The following is a 21,204-nucleotide window of genomic DNA, read 5'->3' on the forward strand; positions in this document are numbered from 1 at the left end:
TCTCCTCCACTTTTTGTTCCCTGGCCCTTGTACATATGCATACAGGTATCTTTTACTCATTTATTTGCATTTTTATTCAATTTATTTATAATAAAATAGTATCAGTCAATCATACTCTAAAATAAGTGTATGGAGCAGGGGTTATGGCTCTGTGATAGAACACTTTCTTGGCACATGTGATTCTTTGAGTTCATTCACCAGTAATAAAAGTTAAAGTATAAATGGACTGGAGAAAAAGCTCAGAGGTTAAGGATACTTGCTGCTCTTTCAGAGGACCTTAGTTCTCTTAGTTCCCAGCACCTACATAAACACTTAACTCCAGCTCCAGGGGGTCCCATGTGTGTACCTTCCAAGAGGACCTGCATTCACATGCATATACATGCACATGAATACACATATACATCATTAAAAATAGTAAAAGCAAATCTTTAAAAAGTGTAAGGAAAAATCATTATTCGCTGGGCACTTTTAGCAGTTTGGACTGGGGCTTAGTGAGTACTCGCATTTTTCTAAACCTAACAATTCATTTAACAACATCTGACATAGCGGCAAACAAGTTCTCCCATTGACTGAGAGATGAGTCAATTTGAGGAGCTGAACATTTGCTACATTCAGGGGCGCTGTGAGTCATAAGACCCCAATATTTGCCCACATGCCTTCACCTGGCAGTCTACAGGATTGAGAACCATTCTTGGAGGAACTAAAACACCAACAATCTATACTTACGAAAGTCTAAGATTGTCATACCTATGTAGAAGGCCAAACTCACCTTCAGGATGTGAGATGGATCATAGCAACCAACCCCAGCACAACTGGACAACATCCTTGTATGGACTCCTCATGCCATCCCTTAGATAGCTCGTCAAGAAAGCTGCCCCACCCCCACAGCTCAGAAATGGCATAATGTTAAAGAGAAACCTCAGCCCAACTGCCCGTAGGCAAGGTTCTACAGTGGGACATTCCCATCTTGTTAACACAAGGAAGTGAGGGTGCTCCTGCAGAATCTTGTTAACATTTAATTTTCAACCAGCTCTTGGTTTGAGGGATTCTGTCTGTGGGTTTGTCCACATGAACAGAGTGCTTCAGTCTGTCAAACCCATAGTTCTCCTCACCCTAATAAAGAGCCCTGCCTGCTTTGTAGACTGTACAGAGTGTGGTCTGGAGTACACCCAGCCAGTGATTCCCTAATCGCTACCAGGTGATGCAGACAACTTAGTCTTGGTGATCATATAACAGCAACGAGGCAGCATACATATGCTTTCTGGCTTAGTTCAAGCATTCCCAGGGGATGGCAGACTTCACGCTCTCATAACTATATGGGAGCTGGGAGCAATCAGGCCCTTAATGGCCAAAACAGAAAGGGACTGCATCACTGAGCACCTCCTGACAGCCAAGGCCTTTCCTCCTGAACGATAATGACACAAAATGTACTCCCTCTACTGTATATTAGGTATATGTGTGAGCACACGCTTATGTGTACACACACCTAAAATGTAGCCAGTCTGAAAGCCTGAAATAACTATGCAATTTATGTCTTTGCAAAATCCTAATGGTACTTTTACAGTGAAAGTCTGGAAGGATCTACTGGGGAACAGAGTGATATGGCAGAAAGAATATTAGATTGCAGCAGAAGAATATCTTGGACTCTGCTTCTGGCTCTTTTCTTAGCTAAAAAACTTTGGATATGCCTCTGGAGGCTTTATTTCTTCATTTTGAAATGGGATTAGACTAGCTCAATTTTCACACTGCCTTTCCAACATTCATATCACAGCAAAATGTTCATTATAGTGGAATTTATTCAGTTGCAGGTCCATCTACCAGTGAAACTGTGATATGTCAAGTCTTCAGAACTGTCTTGGGAGGCTATGGATCCCTAGCACCTGATAAAGTTCCTGCAGAAAGCAGATGTTGATAAATGTTCACTCAACAAATCTGCATGCCGAGACATTATAAAAACAGTGTGTATAGTTCTGTTTCCCAATTGTTTCTTCTCTTTTCTTTTGTTTTCCTTCTCTTTTTGTTTGTTGTTGGAGACTGAGTCTAAGATTAGTCAGGACTATCTATTCAAACTCACAATCCTTGTGCCCTAGTCCTTGAGGACTGGGACTAAGGGGATGTGTCACTTGCACACTCAAAACTTTATCCTTTTGTTTTTAAAAGTACTGGGGGAGGAAGATGCTACGTTCAAAAAAATGTGCATGGATAACCTTTAAATACTCATACATCTTGCCATTAAAGTAGTCTATTTTCCTCTTACTGTACATATCCTCACGCCCTGATGTCCTTGGTTGGGGTGGGACTCACAGTGGACCTTCGATCAATGCTAGTAAATGAACATATGAATGCACTTACTTTTCATTTTTCTAGTTCTGTGCAATTTACTTTTGCATAAGGCCCCAGAATATGGCCTCAAATTATAAAGCAGTCAAGGGAATAATTAGCCATCGAAGAACACCATCGTTAGATAGGGCATTTCTGTTCATTTTACTATAAAATATTTTCTCAGGAAATGGGTTTTAAATGGCCAACCCTGTGAATGGGGCAATTAGAGCAGCTCCGTAAGTGGCCGTGCTGAGGGTTGTATCATTTCTGTCCTCCCTCCTAGTTTAATTCACCAAAGAAACCAATTACCCCAATCACTTGCACTTCCAGATTTTAAAGACAAGGCTAACTAGCCCATGCTGCTCTCAACATTCTGGTTAAGTAATAGCTCAGACTACACAGCAATGTACTGGAGGAAAGTTAAGAGCAGGAGTCAACAAGGCCAGCAAGGCCTGGGTTTGAATCACCACTCCTACCGTAGAAAACTTTTGGAGATCTTGGAAAGTACTTACACTCTCTAATCTTCATCCCTCCTATGTGCAATGGGTACACTACTGAGACCCATCTCATGGATGGCTGATATATATATATATATATCTCGCATTGGAGATGTGAGCAGGAGCTTAACAATAGTAGTATATTGTACTGCTCTGGCATGTCTTCCTATGGAGCTGGAAGCAGTGGAGAATTTTTGTCTTAAAAGAACATAGCTGGAAGCTCTTGGCTGTATGTTCTGTTCTACATCACAAGTGGTTTTCTCTTGCGGTTCTCTGACAGAATATCCTCCAAGCCAAGCAAGCTGCTACTGCCCTTGCAAAACTGCCCTTCTCGCATTACAAATCCTATCAGTTGTAAACTGGTATAATTAAGGCTGCAAACATGAATGGGGAGAACAGATGCTTTTCTTATGTTCTCTTGTGGGTTTAGTCAGTAGACACTGACTCTCTTGTCTTTAAGTTGTATTTTACATTCCCTTCAGAATGGCAATGTGATGTACGCGATGAAGACCACAGAGTGAAGTCAGAATAGAAGGTGATGATAACTAAATCAAAAATGCAGTTTCCGAATCATGTCTCTTCTGCTAACTACAGAACTGGATGTCGCTGTGCAACATACAGTGCACTAAGCTTCAGTTTCCTTGTTTATAAGAGAGAGGAAATACTCCCACAAGGATCCTGATAACAACAATAACAGCTAATGTTTAATAAAGACTTACCATATACCACGCAGATGCTACATGTCTCAAATACAAGCTATTCTTTTTTCATGAACTCTAAACATAAAACTCATAAAGATAAAATTCGTTCCCAATACTTGGCAGCAAAGAAGTATGTGGAGCTAGATCTAGTATTACAACTCTATAGCCTGTAGTTTTAACATTCTGTCTATCTCGGAGAGTTCGTTCAGGCCATCTGCATTCTCACTTGCTTGTTGTTTTTCCTTTCTCTATTTTTCTAACAGTATCTGTTGCTGGAGAGATCACCCCACCCACCACCACAATGAAGGACAGCTCCTTTGAAACCTGAAGACTGATACTTACGGTGGTGGTCAGCTTGCCTCCATTCTTCTGCACATACTGGATGGAATCATGGATGGTAGAAAAGAGGCCGAGCAGCACATTCTCCATGTCATAGATTCTGTACATGCCATTCACGAGCTCTTCAAGAGACAGAATGTATTCTCTCCAGTACTTGTCGATCTCCACCACACCAGCCATACAGCCTTGCATGACCACATTGCAATAACCACCGCAAGGCTTAACCATCATCAGTCCCTGGCAGTAAGAGCAGTACCACATTCGGGTAAGCATACGGCCACAGTCCTTACTAAACTTGAGGTGGTCGGTAGTGTTGATGACTTCAATTCCGAGATTCAGGGCTTGAAGGAAGATTCGAGTGACTTGCAGTGACTTGGAAACCTGGGTCATAATAAGCTTGGGGAAACTGCCAAATACTTTCAGGTCGCGTCTTGCTCCTCGGAGGCACTCGTTGATGTCTAAGACTGACTCAGGCAGGCCTGGGTTCATCATCTGGGTGTAGATAACTGGAAAGAGGCTGTCGAACAATTCATTGACCATATCATCCACGTTGATATCAGAACCCAAGATGTAGAGAGACACGTCTGTGAAAAATTCACCGACAAACTCAAAAGCTTGTGGAGTCAGGCTGGGGTAGTTATTCTTGAACATGGCGTTGGTGTAGTTCTTGGCATGGCGAACAACAATTTCAAAGGCCTCTGTAAAATAAGAGAAAAAGACATGCCCCAAAATTAAACCATGAAATCCAGGATATAAATGAATTTGATATGTCTCTGTTGTTTTGGGGATTAAGATCCATTTGCCTTAAATAATTGACTCACATTCATTGCTGGTATTAATTATATTTCTATAGTTCCTTGCTACTGTAAGTCAATTTTCCTTTCTGAGTATGAAGTCTAAACCTTGATGTACACATAAATTCTTAAACATACAAACTGTATTTCAAATGACAACTGCCAGAATTCAGTTAACATTTCAGCCTTACATGAAAATATTGATTAAAAATTGGCTAAAAGAGAAATTTTCTTTTTCTTTCATTGATTCACTCAGTTAAAAGATTATATTTAATGACATTTCATTTTTAGACAGAGATAAATATTTCAAAACGGACCGTACACTATATAAACTCACATAACAACTCAAGCCTGTTCAAACTCAGAGGAGAAGCAAGTTATTAGACAAGAACAAAAGATAAACAAAATTTAATTATTTTGGGTAGACTTTCTCCAAATAACTTTAAACGGAATTATCTGACAGATTGCCAGGACTGGAAAAGGTATTTATTCACTGAATGGGTATCTGGCTTGAAAGAACAATCCATACGCTTATCTATACATTTGCTACTGACAGTAACTGCAAGCTGAACATCTGGAAGGATAACCGCTAAGCTCCTCTCGTAAGTTCAACTCCACATGGCTTGAAAGCCTCATCCAGTCTACAGAGACCTCAAATTCAAGATTACATCTGCTGCTTCAGCCCCATGGCATAAAGCCCAATTACTGTCACTGCTTTGAGAAAAATAAAGTAGTAATGTGCCATCTCATTTTCCCCAAATCAAAATATTCTAGATACATGTTGTCACAAATAACTGGAGTGTCACAATTATATGTGAAAAGGAAAAAAAATCACAACAAAAGATTTTTTAAAAAACAAATGAAAGAGTTAAAAAAAAAAAAAACTAGTCGAGTTTCCTGATATTTTACCTTAGTACATCCAGTTCCTTCCAAAATGTAAGGGTCCATGACAGATGTACTCAAAATGATGCCAATTCATGAGCCTTGAAAATTCAAATTATTACTACCTCCAGACTACTAGAGAGACTGTATTCCTTGGGATCACTTAGCCCAACATTTCAGTCATCTGTGGCAGAAGTGAGCTCTAGACTGAACCACTGCCATCTGCCCTAGATCCCTCACAAGGTAGAACTCATTCCTTAGCATCTTCCCTGGAGCTCATCACATGCCCAGCGCTGTTGGAGAGTTGCCAGTGTAATTCGAAAGAGTTTCCAAAGCCACGAGAGACCAAAAATGAATTTAAATTAGAACTTAGCCATCTACAAAGGTTTCTGAGAATATGTGGACTGGCTATTGGTCTGAGGACGGTTTTTGTACCACTGAGAGATACTAGTGTTTCCTGATCCCTTCCATTTTGCAACTTTGTGATGCTAGAGCAAAATTTTCCTTGCTGTCAATCACTACATGCTCACTTGTTTGCTGTCTTTTGTTTAGAAGTAAATGATTTGGAGAAACTTTACCTTATAACAGTCTTCCTAGCTACACTTGTTACTTTCCTCTCCATCCCTGAATCTGTATGTTGAATGCAGCTATGTAGTCACCTAGCCCAATGCAAAGGGCCAGTCACTCAATTGTTTAAAACCATCAGAAAATTTGATATTCTACATTATTTACTCATTTTAATTTTAGGTAGAAATATAGCATTACATATTAGGCTTGCTAGGTGCTGTGGGCAGATCACTGATGAACCATTCTTGTCTCAGAATTATCCACAAGTAGCCAAGCACAGTGGCTCACTTTTATAATACAAACATTTGGGAAACAGAGGCTGCAGAACTGCTCCAAATTCAAGGCCAGTGTGATCTACACAGGGAATCCCCGATTAGTCAAGGTTACATAGTGAGCCCTTATCTCAAAAAGAAACATTTACAGGCAATATAGAAGATTACAAGTCACTTAAAAGAACATTTTGGTGGTCACTTTTTTTTTTAATAACAACCTTCTGAATCTGGTATTATCAACTCTGATTTAATAGACAATGAAACTGAGTCTCAGTAGAATGGACATATTTCCCCAAGGTGACACAGTTGCAAGGTAGACATAATCAGTTCTAACCAGTGTCTCTAAGTGATGGGTACTCTCTAGCTGCCCTCAAACTTAAGAGTCTACAACGCCTTCTCAAAAATCTTTGTAGAAAGTTAAGTTCTATTTTCAACTCATCATTTTCCCACCAACTCACTCATCTCTGAACAAAAATGTACCAGAAGAAATTGAAATCCGAAGACCAATAAAACGGAGCGGCACTTTCAACTTTGCCTTGGGGCAGCAGGAAGTAAGAAACGGGAGAAGGCTGCTTTGCAGACAGGTTACCCCTAAAGAGCTCCATCATCTAGGCCACTCTGAAATGAATTCTGGGGGAAGCGAAGTTTACCTGAATTGTGATACACTCATTCTCTAATATACAAGACACACGGAAGGAAAGCCCCACAGATTCTCCTACCAATAAAAGGTCTGTTGCCATTACTGCAGGATCAATAGAAAAAGAAAATTACAGAAGATTGTGAACTCATCTACAGAAACAACAACACATACTGCAGGGGGAAAGGGCTGAGGTCCATACTGAACATCTAGCTTTCGTGTGCTGTAGACAGCAGAGTCTACATGTCAGAACAAACTTAGTGCAGCTCTGGATTTTGCCCAGTTCTCTCACTTCCTTATCACCAAAATACACGGGCTCAAGAAAAGGGTTCACTGGGCCTCATAGGAAGCAATGCTAGGTGAAAAGTGATTCTTGGCCTTCTTAAGTCTCTTGAGGGTTCAAGAAATAAAGTCAAGGGTAGGAATGTAAATGCAAGGAAGTGTAAGTCCATTGACAACATAGTCTAATAATCATGTGTACTTTAGCTAGAGATGATTTCCCTCTTTCTCTTTCCTTGGATGAAGTGAAGAGTTGTATTCACTCAACACTAGAGCAAATCTAGTGGAATCAGAGCCATCATGAAGAATTTGTCCCCAGAACATCCACCGACTTTATAATCTACGGATGGAAATCAATGGATTTAATAAACTGAGATAATGTACCAAGAAAAGAAAAGTTTCCATTTTCCTTTTGTTCTTGCATTTTTATTGACTTCCTGTGCATACATATGCATGTGTGTGTATACACATGTGCTGTGGCATGCTTGTGGAGGTCAGAGGACAACTTATGGAAATCAGTTCTCACATTCCACCATCTGAGTTCTGGGAATCAACATCAAACTCAAGTCATCAGGCTTGGCAAGAGGCTTAGGGACCTCACCAGTTCAGTCCCTAGATTTCTAAAGGTTTTCATTACCATCCTGATCACCACAGATGCTAGTTATCAGTATTCCTCTTAACTTTTGATGCACAATGATAGACACAGTTCTCCAGATATACTTTCATGGGGGAAGTGTAGAGACTTTCTTTAAATGGTTCAAAAACCTCTTCTACTTATGTACCCCCAAGATATATAGTCTGTCACAGCAGCAGAATGGCTATCCTTAGTATATGGTGTCCCTGAATTCAGACGTACACTAAAAGAAATGGGCTTTTATTTGCCTTCTTGGTAGACAGCTGAGCATATGAGAATATACTTGGGGTTAAAAGACAAGAAAAATAGATGAAGCATGGAATCCCTTTCAAGGTCTGGAGAATAAGCAATTGTTATAGAAAACTGTTCTTTTTCAAAGCAGTTTTCCCAGCACTGCAAGGATAGGCACGACTTTATGAGATTCCATTTTTATGTTACAAGGGTGAATACTTCATGATGGCTTGGATGGAAAGCAAGCCTTACTTTCAAGTACAGGTACTTGGATGGAAAAAGAGAATTAATCTTCCCAGGCACCTACAGAATCCATGGTAAACATGCTTAAATCTACCCTCCTTTTAACTGTGACACAGACGCATGAGTTTTGTTTTATTTTACTGGGGAGGAAACTGAGGCTCAGAGGTGATATGGTCCACACGGGTAATATTTCTAGTCCATGGACTCAAAAAGCAGACATTCATATATGTATACACACAAACAAGTTACAAACTCCTGAGGTGCCAGACTGGGTTATATTCAAAGCACCATTAAATGAACGAGTGAATGCATAGATAAATGAATATATAAATAAAAATAAAATTCAACAGTAATAAAACCAACAACCCTGTTGGAAAACAGGCAAAATAGCTGAACAGCTGCCTCCCCGACAAAGAGTCACAAGTCTTAAACAAAGATTCTCAATACCATACATCTTTAGGAAATTAAAAATTACAGTCATAATTAGATGCTATTGCACAGGCATGAGAATGGTTAAAAGTCATACAATTGACAATACTAAATAAGGCTGTAGAGCATCAAAAGATACTGGGCTATCTAGTGGAAATACAAGATGCTAAAACAACTTTAGATGACAGATAGGTAGTTCCTTATAAAAATGAAACATTTTATCATGTTATCCAAAGACCGTGCTTCCCTTACTGCCTACTTAAGTTTTCTTTCAAATTTAAAACTATTTGAAATAAAGGTCATTAATTTTTGAAAGCGCCAGCACTTTAGAACTCAGTCTTTGATGGAAGTAGTCATGAGAACCACCGAACAGAGTCAAGACACTCCCTCTTTGTTTCCTTCAATCTGGTCTGACATTTTGTTCCTGAAAAAGGGAGTTTTAGTATTCAATAGATGCCATATGACATCGATGTAATTTTAGCTGGAAAACCCACTGCAAAAAGTTAATGGACCAAAACACCCAAACAGGTAACACATTTCAGTTATTTTTGAATAGTAAATGATTTTTTTGAAAACCAGTCACAGAGAAACAGAAAGTTTATGTTGCAAGTAAGGCTTTTTGTTTTTTTAAAAATAGTTCATAGAGAAGACACTAAATACTATAGCTCTATTGTATTTTCCTGGTGTTTTAGAAGTCACATTAATTTAACCAGAACTGACTAAGCTTAAGAATAAATTGCTATTAAATATGTTATTTACTTGTGCAGCTTATAAACACACACAATCTCCGTTTTTACCTTTCACACAGCAGGGATCTAAATATGAGGGAGATCAACCAGCAGTAAAGAAATATTTGAAGCCGGGTGGGGGTGGCACACGCCTTTAATCCCAGCACTTGGGAGGTAGAGGCAGGCGGATTTCTGAGTTCAAGGCCAGCCTGGTCTAGAGAGTCCCAGGATAGCCAGGGCTACACAGAGAAACCCTGTCTCGAAAAGAAAAATAAAATAAATATTTGAATGTATCATTAGAGATAAGTGAAAGATTGATAGATTAGATAGGCAGACAGACAAACAAACAGATGGATACTGATGCAATGAATGGATGGATAGATGAATGGATAGGCAAATAAGTAGATGGAAGAATGGATTGAGTATGACTAGATAGGTGGGTTGATAGATAGATAGATAGATAGATAGATAGATAGATAGATAGATGGATAGATAGGGATAGACTGATAGAATTTCCTTCAAAGGCTATTACAGTCTCCAGAAGACACTTAAAATGATTTATAGCAAGGGTCCTCAGAAGCAAGAAGTGAAAATCTGTAGTAGAAAATTTACGAGCCTGCAACAGCTGACCACACTTTTGCCCCATTAGTCCAATTAGTTCTTATCATTTACTGTCCATTAGTTTTCCTGAACAACTAGTTTGCTTTCACCTTCTGGACTCTGTGTGTCATGTAACTCATAATTTTTCCCTCCTCACATTTATGACTTGAAAGCTTACAGCTAAATTTATAGCCTCTCTCTATCAAGCATAATAAACTTCATGTCATGTGTTTAGTGTCATAACCTTACTCCATCTTTCCTACCTCTATTTTCCATTGGCTTGAGGGTGCCTGGGTACTTTAGTTACAGTGCACCTCATAGTTATTATGGACAATCTTAAAGAACATTTAAAACTCTGGGGAATAAAAACGTCAGTGAATAAGGGCATGGAAAATATTGTTGCAATCATACAATCTCATAACTGCACTGGCAATTACAGAAGCCCTCCCACTTATAAATGAGTGGTGCCCTTTCAGGAACTCATTAGCAGATGTTACCCACAACTTAAAAACTGGAGTTAAATGTCCCTAACAACGTTAAAATGAGATAGGGTTTAGTACGAATAGCTTCAACAGGGCTAACAGTGTGTATGTTCCTATGGGCTAAGACATTCCTGGGAAACCAGACAGAACAGTATAGGCACAAAAGTCATCTTCTCAGAACTTTCTGTTCATTCTTTAAAACAGGAAGTTGAATGCTGTCCCAAGAAGTAAAGTCCTACAGTTTCTTCAAGAATTCACATAGTAAATGATGAAGGCCTGCTCAGAGACCCATTACCTTCAAGACTCTAAGGAAAAGACCCTTCTCCAGAAATAACGGCAGGCCACATGGATTGTTGGATACAACTAAATGAATTATGTGTTAACTGGACGGAAAAAATCAATTCTGTCATATTCTAGGTCTGGTTCTTGTCACCTCGACTTCTGAAGATTTTGCTCTATGATCCATTATCATGATTCATGAATCACAGCTAAAGAGTTTCTTTCTTTAAGTACTTGCTAACCTAAGCTTAGAAAAATAAAGACATGCCTTTTAGGGGAAGAAGAAATGTTCTGTGCCATTAAGAGGGTGTAGTGTCATTTAAAGGTTGGCATGAAAGCATTCTGGTGGTGGCTTTAGCTAATGAATATCTCTGTTTCTGCTCAATGTAACTTAAATTATTGACATAAAAAAACAAACTACCTAGAGGATCTTCTGTGATGTTTGGTCAATTAGTATGTATGTTTTGCATTGTTTTCTTCTTTCCTTGCTTAGACATTGAACTACCATTCTAAGGAAGGTCCACTGTCAGTGGTTTATGCAACTTTTTCTTGTTCTTTTAAACAATTTTTCTTTCCTTTTTTTTTTTTTTTTTTTTTTGGTTTTTTCGAGACAGGGTTTCTCTGTGTAGCCCTGGCTGTCCTGGAACTCACTTTGTAGACCAGGCTGGCCTCGAACTCAGAAATCCGCCTGCCTCTGCCTCCCGAGTGCTAGGATTAAAGGCGTGCGCCACCACGCCCGGCTAAACAATTTTTCTTTTTTATGTATATAGATGGTTTGCCTGCATGCATGTCTGTGCGCTCCATGTATGCCTGCTTCCTACAAATGCCAGAAAAGGCCAGCAGATCTACTGTGACTGGAGTTATGCACACTTGTCAGCTGCCATGTGGGCTCTGGGAATAAAAGCCAGGTCCTCTGAGCCATCTCTCTGCCCATCTCTGTTGAAAGGCACAAATTTCTGTGTATATATGAAAAGTGTACTTTGTTCTATGAATCTTTCATAGCTTCAATATACACAGTATGTAGGTTACTAAGTTACCATGACATAGCTGTAAAGTACCACATATCCCTTCAGATGTTGGAAATCGGTACTGTTTTAATTTTCTCCCTCCTTCTCGATCGCTGAAAGTTAAGTGTGTGTATGTGCACTGGAGCATACATGTAGCCAAGGGAAACATTATTATCCCGATTTCACACATGAGCTAGCTGAAATTAAGACTGGATCTAAGCCATACAGCTATGGGGTTCATGGTAGCAGTAATGGAACATAGGACTCTTGGCCATGTGTATAATGCTTTTACTTTATGTTCATCTCCCTCAAGGAGAAAGATTCCATGCCTCCTGATGATAAGCTTCAGGAATATTAAATAAGGAACTAGCAACCTTGGATCACTTATTGTGCCAGTCAATTTTGCAAGCATTTTATGTGAATTAATTCATATTATTATCAAAATTCCCTTATAAGAAGTGTCTACTGCTGTCTCCTCTCTAATGGAAGAAAACTGAGCCACATAAAAGCTGAACTAAGTAGGACTGAGATGTGAATTCATGCAGACTTGAACCCAGAGACTACCCACCAAACTACTATGTATTACTGCCTCTTAAAGATATATGAGAGTGCTTGCCACTCAGACAATAGGGACTTGAGGTCAGATTCCCTAGGACTCACATGAAGCCAGATGTGGTAGCACTTGGGGGGTGGGGGTGTTGGTTTTTTGAGACAGGGTTTCTCTGTGTAGCCCTGGCTCTTCTGGAGCTCACTCTGTAGATCAGGCTGGCCTTGAACTCAGAAATCCGCCTGCCTCTGCCTCCCAAGTGCTGGGATTAGAGGCATGCACCACCACTGCCTTCCATGGTAGCACATATTTGTAATTCCAGTGCTCTCACAGAAAGAGGGAAGGCAGGGGCAGGAGAATCCCCAGAAGCTCACGAGCCAACTCACCTAGATAGAGTATGCAACAGCAAACAACAAAGAGACCCTATCTCAAATGAGGTAGAAAAAGACAGCTAACATGCAAAGTTGTTCTCTGTCCTCTATGCATATGCCATAGCATGCTTATCTGCTCTTTCCCAATGCACAGATAAAAGAGGATGAATCTATTTGTCACAGACTGTATACATTTCTTTTTACTTTTCTGTTGGTTGAACTCTAAATAGATTTAATGCTTCATTGCTTGCCTACACTGAATCTACTGAATAGACAAGAAAATAATTCCATGACATGGGTAAAACGTGAGAAGTACTGCAAAAGCAGGCCCGTTCCAACAACTGTTTATAATACAATCATTTCTTCCGAAATGTACCGCCTTGCATGCCTTATACGTACAATGAAATAGAAATTAGAAGAAAATCATCAAAAAGGGGGATTATTGGTGTGAGCATGGAAATCTCAGAGCTCTGTTATAGCCATAAAATTATGGTATTTAATTGAAGAGTTAGTCTTTGTTAAAAAAAAAAAATGTCGGGTCTTCTCTCAAATTACAGATCATTAAAGGGACTACTGGTAGAATGGCCAGAAACATGACAGTTCTTGAATACTCAGTCTGAGACTTAAGGACCATCAAGACTAGAGTAGTTGAGCCGGGCGTGGTGGTGCACTGGTTTAATCCCAGCATTCGGGAGGCAGAGGCAGGTGGATTTCTGAGTTCAAGGCCAGCCTGGTCTACAAAGTGAGTTCTAGGACAGCCAGGGATACACAGAGAAACCCTGTCTCGAAAAACCAAAAAAAAAAAAAAAAAAAAAAAGAAAGAAAGAAAAAAAAAAGGCTTGGAGGAGTCCTAGAGTCTGTTCTGATGAGCTCAGATGAGAGAGAGCTACTCAGGTGCCTTGGCTGGTCTCTGGCAGCAGGCAAAGTCTTGGAAGGATGAGAAGTGCCACTTTAGCCAAGTTTAAGGGCAGGTAGAAATTGCTGCTATCTAAAAGCCAACTGTACATCTTTTCTGTGAGCTTGTGAAAGAGATGGAGAATTTTACCTTAGAAAATTACCCTTATATTTTATAAACATTACTATTCTTGCAGAGGATCAAGATTTGGTTCCTGGGATTCATATGATGGCTCACTGCAGCCTGTAACTACAGTTTAAGGGGATATAATGCCCTCTTCTGGCCTCCTGGGGGCATCCAGGCACACACAAAGTACTCTCAATGTATGGGCAGGCAAAACACTCATACATGTTAAAATAAATAAAATCTTTTTTTACAGGTCAAAATTTTAGAAGCTGAGAGTAGAATTGTGGATGTCATATCCTGGGTGAGAGCAAAAGAGGGATGTTGATTAAAGAGCACAAACTTTCAATCATATAAGATGAAAAAAGTCCTAGAAATACAACATATAGTATACTGCCTGTAGGAAAACTCAACAAGAAAGTTGAGCTTTTCGTTTTAATTATAAAATGACAATAAATTAAGAGTGTAGAAAAAGCTTTGGAAAGAATGAATATATTTATGGTATAGATTGTGGCCATGGTTTTATGGCTGTGTACTTATATCCAAATTAGGCTGCAACATATGCTTTCTGTGTGTCAACTATGCACCAGTAAAGTGAAAAATACAGTGCCATTGTGATTGAGAAGTTAGGACAACAAATCCATCTAGACCTCCCCCGATCCCAGAAAGGAAATGAGTAAACATTCAATTGTATTTGTTATAAAAGAAATAACATTTCTTAAGACACCAATATATAACCCAAAGGTTATATAAAATAACTGTGAAATCAATGGCACGTGCCTTGCCCCTGGAGTACATTGTCCTCCTCACAAAGTAATGGCTTAGCTGTCTGTATTGTCCTGTGAAAGGGTCAGAGAGCACAAACTGGTGGCCTTATGGAATTTGATGTTTTGAACAATTACGGACAGTTGATTACAGTAACAAAATGTAGAGGTGGGTTTAATAGAAGGTTAGAAAAAAAAAAAAGGAAAGAAGATGCAGCAACTATGGAATCATAACTCAGAAGAAGAGAGGTATGGTCAGAAATGTAAGCAGCCCTCTCACAAATATAAACACTTGATCCAGCTTCCCTGTTTTATATTGTCTAAATATCCCCCTAGGAACCATTATATTGATGCCACATTATTGGAGAAAGCCCCAGGTTCTGTGCTAAAATCAGGATAACAGACACCTAGTGCTGCTTCTGATTTGCAAGATTACAGACAATGAAAATTTTTTTTTATTCCATTTGCCACCAAACTTCTAATAAACTCCAAGTCATTATTTGGACAGGACCAAAGAGCATGGTTTCAGAACTGTCTCTGACAAGCCTCCAAAGTGATCTTCCCGACAGCAAGATGTTTTGCTTGGTCCCAAAATTCCATTCCAGTAGCTCCATTAGCTCATCTGGCTTTAACTCATTAGCGTTACAGTTCATAGTCTTTATAGTTCTGTACAGACAGAAGAATCTCTGAGGTGGGCCAGTGGGACGGGGGGGGGGGGGGGGTATTGTGTACTCTTATCTGCAGGACATGGGACATTTGTTCATAGAAGTGTTGCATGACCTGTATATATTTGCATTCCTAAGAAACAAACAAATGTAACTGAATGAGCAATCAAACCTGCGTTGTTTTGGATAACTCATTTCGGAGAATTTTCTCTCATTTTCAGCCTATTTCTGGTGATGCCTAAAGCCTTAACAATTACTGTAGACAAAAGTTCAGGTGGTACTAAGCCTCAGAATTCTGTTGGTTTGGTGCTAAAATATACACCAATGACTTCTTTCTTCAGGACTAGCGAGATTAGGTGATGTACTGCCCAGATCCCAATGGCACCCTGTACTTATCACGTCGTTGAGGAGCACTTGACATACATAAAGCTTGCAACTTCATTTCCTCCCTCATCCCTACCTTATTCCTCACCCCCAGAAGCACAACTTTAATATTTAAATCTGAAGGGAATAGGGAAAAGGATTACATCAGGGGAAAATATTTCAATCCAGAAAGATGAACAAGGGGGTAGGACATCCAACGATTGTTCATGCCAACACCATTTTCCTGTGTTCTCAGTGCACTGACATTTTCTGGGTTCAAAGGCAATAGTTCCCAAATTACTGAAAGACCTGGGCACTGTTTTAAAATAATGTTTGGAGTGAGCTGATGTCTAAAGTGGCTTTCTGCCAAGGGGACCTTTGCCATAGTGCTGCATTCAAGGGGGCTTATTTTAAATAGGCATTTAAAAAAAGTGGCCCATTGCTGTAATTTGGCAATATGCCTAGAAAAGGGTGATTTTGAGATTGCGTGTTTTAAACAGAATCGCTAAAATATAGCTACAGTTGCCTTCCCTAATGAAGTCTCCTGCTCCTATTGCTGAGCACTTTCCTTAACCATGCCTGGGGGCCCACTTGTACAGGCGTGGGAAGTGGGGCGTCCTTGACTCAAGCATAAAGGAAGATAACATTGATTGTTGCCTCTTCAGTGGGCAGCACCAGGCCAGACCCAAGCTATCTCTTCCAAATCATGGGATCTGGGGTAGTGGAGTTGACAACATTGATGATTCTATCTTGATTGCAAAGGGAAAGCAATCCCTTCAATAATTATTGTTCAAGTCATAGACTAAGAGATGAACTGCAATTCAAATATGTCATTTCGAAAAAAAAATCTCCATATGGGTGTTAATTAAACCAGTACCTCTTAGTCCAGAATGGCCCAAAGCAGTGAGGTCCATTCCATTGTTTTCTATTCTTTCTTGGGATACAAATGATCTGAGCACAGAGGTCAATAATAGTAGTGCTGTACAGTTCTGATTCACCCTAACACCAAGGCTTCATTGGAATATTGATGTAAATGGTTTTCAAATCATCCTTGTCTTTGAGCTTTTCCAGATCATTCAGAGATTTCGATATAGAACAAGGAACTGGATGCTCATACGCCACCCAATTCTAACAGACTTCTTTTCCACATATCTCTTTGCTCTCTCTGCATTGACCTTGCTCTCCTTCCCCTGTATCTCTGAGAGCATGCCAGATATAGGGCACTGAATGTGTCCATATAAAAAAATAAAAAAATAAAATTTCCCTGTCAATTCTCAATGCTTATTAAAAGTACAGTGGCAGATAGTACTTTTTTTTTTTAAGCCAAGGGGTTATGTGGGCCAGCTTATACACTGGCTACTAAACTTGCTTCAAAAAATGATTGGGCCAGGTGAGAACATTAATTTGTTTGAACATAGGTAAGTGAGTATTGATGCCAAAACAAAAACTGCTGCGTACAAACATGAAGAAAGGCTGAGTGCCGGCAAGCAGTCATTTCCTTAGTGTTCTTCCCAACAGAGCTGGACTCATCTTACTTTGTTTGGGCTGACAGCATCACAACCTAGCGACCCTCATCACACTCTGTGCCTTTTGCCCAACCATCCAGTAAGGTGATGATGGAGGTTGCCCTCACCACTTTATGGAGAGAAAAATGGAGGTTCGGGAAGCCAAACTAAGCTGCCCAAACCGTCACAATTCCTAAGTGGTACAGAGCTGGAACTCAATATGAACCATCTGGCATTCTTCACTAACATCCAATATGAGAGACCAGACATTCTTCTTGGTGAAAGAAAGAAAGTAGTACCAACTGGTATATTCATTATTAATGAAATTACCAATAATATAAAGAGAGAATAAGATGTATATTTTTATTAAGTACAAGTCTCTGGGGTGAGATGCCTTAGTTGGAAAACGTACATGCACATATGCACACGCACTCCTCCACAGACAAACATGCAAAACCTATGGCACACAGCGTGTAGGAGCTAGTAATAAGAACATAGTTAGAGTAACTCACAAATGATAGCAGGACTAGAGCATCAGTGTACATGCCCTGTGACCAATCTTCCTAACTACAAAAACAAACCTAACAAAACAAAAGAAAAAAAAAACCACAAAATTCCCCAACAAGTACAACAAAACCAAAATTTTCAGTAAAAAGATTATATCAAAGCTAAAGACTTTATACATTGACTAAGAAATGACATAATTGTGCATGAACAATCAGTATGCAGAGGCACTGCTAGTGCTGAGAGCATCATTTTCAAAAGCGATACCTTGGAAACAGAACCATAATCCATTAACAGAGCACCTCTAGACATCTAGAAGAAGCGTAAGTATACCTTCTGATAACTCCAAACATTAGTATGTATTCATTTACAAGTGAAAATTTAAAAGTTTAAGGAAAGATTTATAGCCAGAGCTGTTTTTTTTTAAAGTGTTATCTGTAGAAAGGATGAGACCAACATTAATGGAAAGTGAAGAACTTCTCAGAAGGAAAAAAAATGGTGTGCATGGCAAATGTCAATGAGTGAGTAGAAGGAACAATGGTAAAAGACATCTTTTCTGTCACATCGAAGAGGCCCTTTTGCATCCATGGTACATTGAATGTTTAGAATTACAGTGGCGAAATTATTAGTAGCTTATCTATTACTCTAAATACACCATTAACACATACATACTGTGTCTGCTTTGTGTGTGTGTGTGTGTGTGTGTGTGTGTGTGTGTGTGCGCGTGCGCGTGAGAGAGAGAGAGAACTGGGGTAATATGGTAAGCAAAATTCTTTGTTATTTCTGAGGAAAACTTCCTCAAAAAAAATCTTGTTACACCAGAGAAGCAACAAAATGGTTGGCACCCCCCTCCTGGCCTTCTGAGTAATGACACAAAACATTCCACAAATTCCAGTCCTTCATAGGACCCTTGCTCAGGCATGTGTGGTCCATCCCTATGATGCACAGAAATCCATGAGTCCTGTTGTTAGCATTAGTGATCATCAACTGTATTTTGGGCTTTCAACTGCTGTAGTAAAATATAACCATAGAGGATGTGGAAAATCATTAAGAAAAAAGCTTCTCCATTATATGTAGCAAATGGCGCTCAATCCCCTGCGCAGTCTCTGAGTCTTTGGGGCTGGATATCTCCAGATTTTTTAGGTCTATTTCCCTCTCCTAATCTCTGTGTCCACATTATCTGGCTGCTGTGTCTCTCCATCAGAGTTGCTTCCTTCTTAAGCCAAGGGCCAGGAGAATACTAAGTCTGTATCCCCGACACCCTGTGACTGAAGAGACATTCGCATTCCAATCATAATCCATGACGGGCTCTTATTCTCTCACAGCAATGAACATACTAAAAAATTAGTGTGGTGTCTGTGGGACTTATCAGTGGGGAAAAGCAATTTCAGCTCAAAGTTCAACCTGCAGAACACACATGAAGTTAGAGGGACAGAACTGACCTAATAGGAGTGCCTTCTGATCTTCAGACATTCACTGAGGCATGTGTCACCCCATATACATCATACCCACACAACACACCTGTGCACTCCTAAAATATGTTTAAATTAGGGCAGAATATGGACACAGTATTAAACTGACTCCTAATATCTTATACCCATGAATCAATTGTACAAAAGTCTCAAAAAACTAACAAAAACTAAAAGAATAGACAATCTTATTTTCCTGCTCTCACCTCTTCTCCATACATCTTTTGCTCCCCATATTGACATCCTTCTTTCTTTCTTGAATTCTAAGCTATAAGTAGATCTACAAACCAAGGTGTGTTGCTGCTCCTACGTATCGATGACCATACCAACATGATTGCCTAAGCCACCACAACTCCTTGATGAGTTTTCTTAATGGGGACTATTAAGGGTAAACCAACACCCAAAGCAGAATGGGAAAGTTAGAATGACAAAAGGCTAATAATAATAAGTAGGCCTTAGCTTGTCAGACGTACCCTCTTTAGCTGGATGGGGTTGACCCATAACTTGCCATCCAAACAGAATCTCATGAAGCTGTTTCAAACTTACATGCAAAATTTGGGAAATTAAATTAATAATGGACTCAACTAGTGACCGACATTAATTGAAAGAGAAATAGATTATTAGCTATGATAAGCAGCTAAAAATGTAAGATAGTTTCCAAGTATTCTCTCTTCTAGCAAGATGAATATACACTTTATTCCAGTATTAGCATAATCTCCAGGATTTAAAAAAAAGAACAAGAAAAAGGTCACTTCAAACATATGGCAGCATCTAACAGATGCTAAACCAGAAAGACTAGTTTGTCCAGCTCATCGCCTATGCCTAGGTATCTCTTGAGAATTTGGTTTGAATATAGTAAGAGCAAAGGTTCTGTGTATGATTAGAAAATACCAGGTGAGACTCTTAAGTCATATAAAGATGTTACAAAGGCACTGGTTACACCAGACAAGATATCAAAATATTTGCGTGGGAGTTTAGCCATGTACAAATATCATAGGGCTCAGAAAGCTTGATCATGCAGTTCCTCAAAAAACCATAGTTTCTTAAAGTCTAGATACCTGTGATATATCTAAACATTCAATTTAATGAAAAGGAAAGCCAGTACTAGAAAATGAAAACTACTTTGGCCTGTACTTCTTGTTCACTCTCATAGGATATTTATAGTAAATTATACACACTGAAGCATACATACTTACAAATCCACCTCCTGAGCTACACTATGTTGCACTGAGAGCAAGGGCTATGTGTCTCCTTCACCTTAACTCCAGAGTCAAGATATGACATGGGTATGCAGGAGGTTCTTGGCTATATTCGCTAAATTAATGGATTAAAGAATAAGCAAAGCGATGGAAGGTCAGAGGATGCTAGATAGATACGAATGGTTCATATTGGACACCATTAAATTTTAAGAATAAAACTTCTAGTTAATCCACTAATTACCTTGTTTCCATGATATCAAACTAGCAATCTGCTTGTTTGTTCTTCCTTCTAAACATCAAGGATATTTCTTATTTTGTTGCAACCTAGCCAGATTTGAAGACCATAAAAATACCTTAGACAACCACAGAAGACTTGAAATATTCACATACATTCTGTGTTTACTTTTCTAACTAGTAGAAATATGGTCAACAATTATGGTTGGTACTTTAAAAACATGCTCATTATCAAAGGACATCACAAGGAATGTGGTAGAAATTATCTCATTAAATCATCAAAAGATAGCTGTACAGGAAGAGAAGTGTTTACTGATGACGAAACAATTGCTAAGCAGGCCAAATGTCTTACTTAAAGCTATTACATTAATTCCTGACTCAGTTTATTTGCCTCATAGTGAATTGTTTTTACAAATGTACTTATATGTAGTTAGCTAAATTCACACACATTTTGGTAATATTTTTTCCTGCACAGAGACAGATGTATACTGAAGAGCACAGATGCTGGAACGTATATCATCTCAAATTGTGACTCTACTATGTGTTAAATATGTGACCTTGGCTCTTAACCATTCTGATGTTTGTTATGTCTACCTGTAACACTGGGCCAAATTAATGGCTAAGTTTGGATGTGATAATTAC

General features: G+C 39.2%; 1 protein-coding gene across 1 annotated transcript in view; it reads right to left on the bottom strand.

Moving 5' to 3' along the window:
- Gpc3 (glypican 3) overlaps positions 1-21,204 on the bottom strand; it is a 338,287-nt gene that overhangs the window by 145,315 nt on the left and 171,768 nt on the right. Inside the window, exon 3 of the mRNA XM_021153008.2 lies at positions 3,863-4,557. Within this exon, the coding sequence (XP_021008667.1) occupies positions 3,863-4,557 (695 nt within the window). The remainder of the gene's footprint in view (positions 1-3,862; positions 4,558-21,204) is intronic.

The sequence above is a fragment of the Mus caroli genome, unplaced genomic scaffold (assembly GCF_978045245.1).
Source record: "Mus caroli unplaced genomic scaffold, Mus_caroli_1 scaffold_5, whole genome shotgun sequence".
NCBI classification, from domain to species: Eukaryota; Metazoa; Chordata; class Mammalia; order Rodentia; family Muridae; genus Mus; species Mus caroli.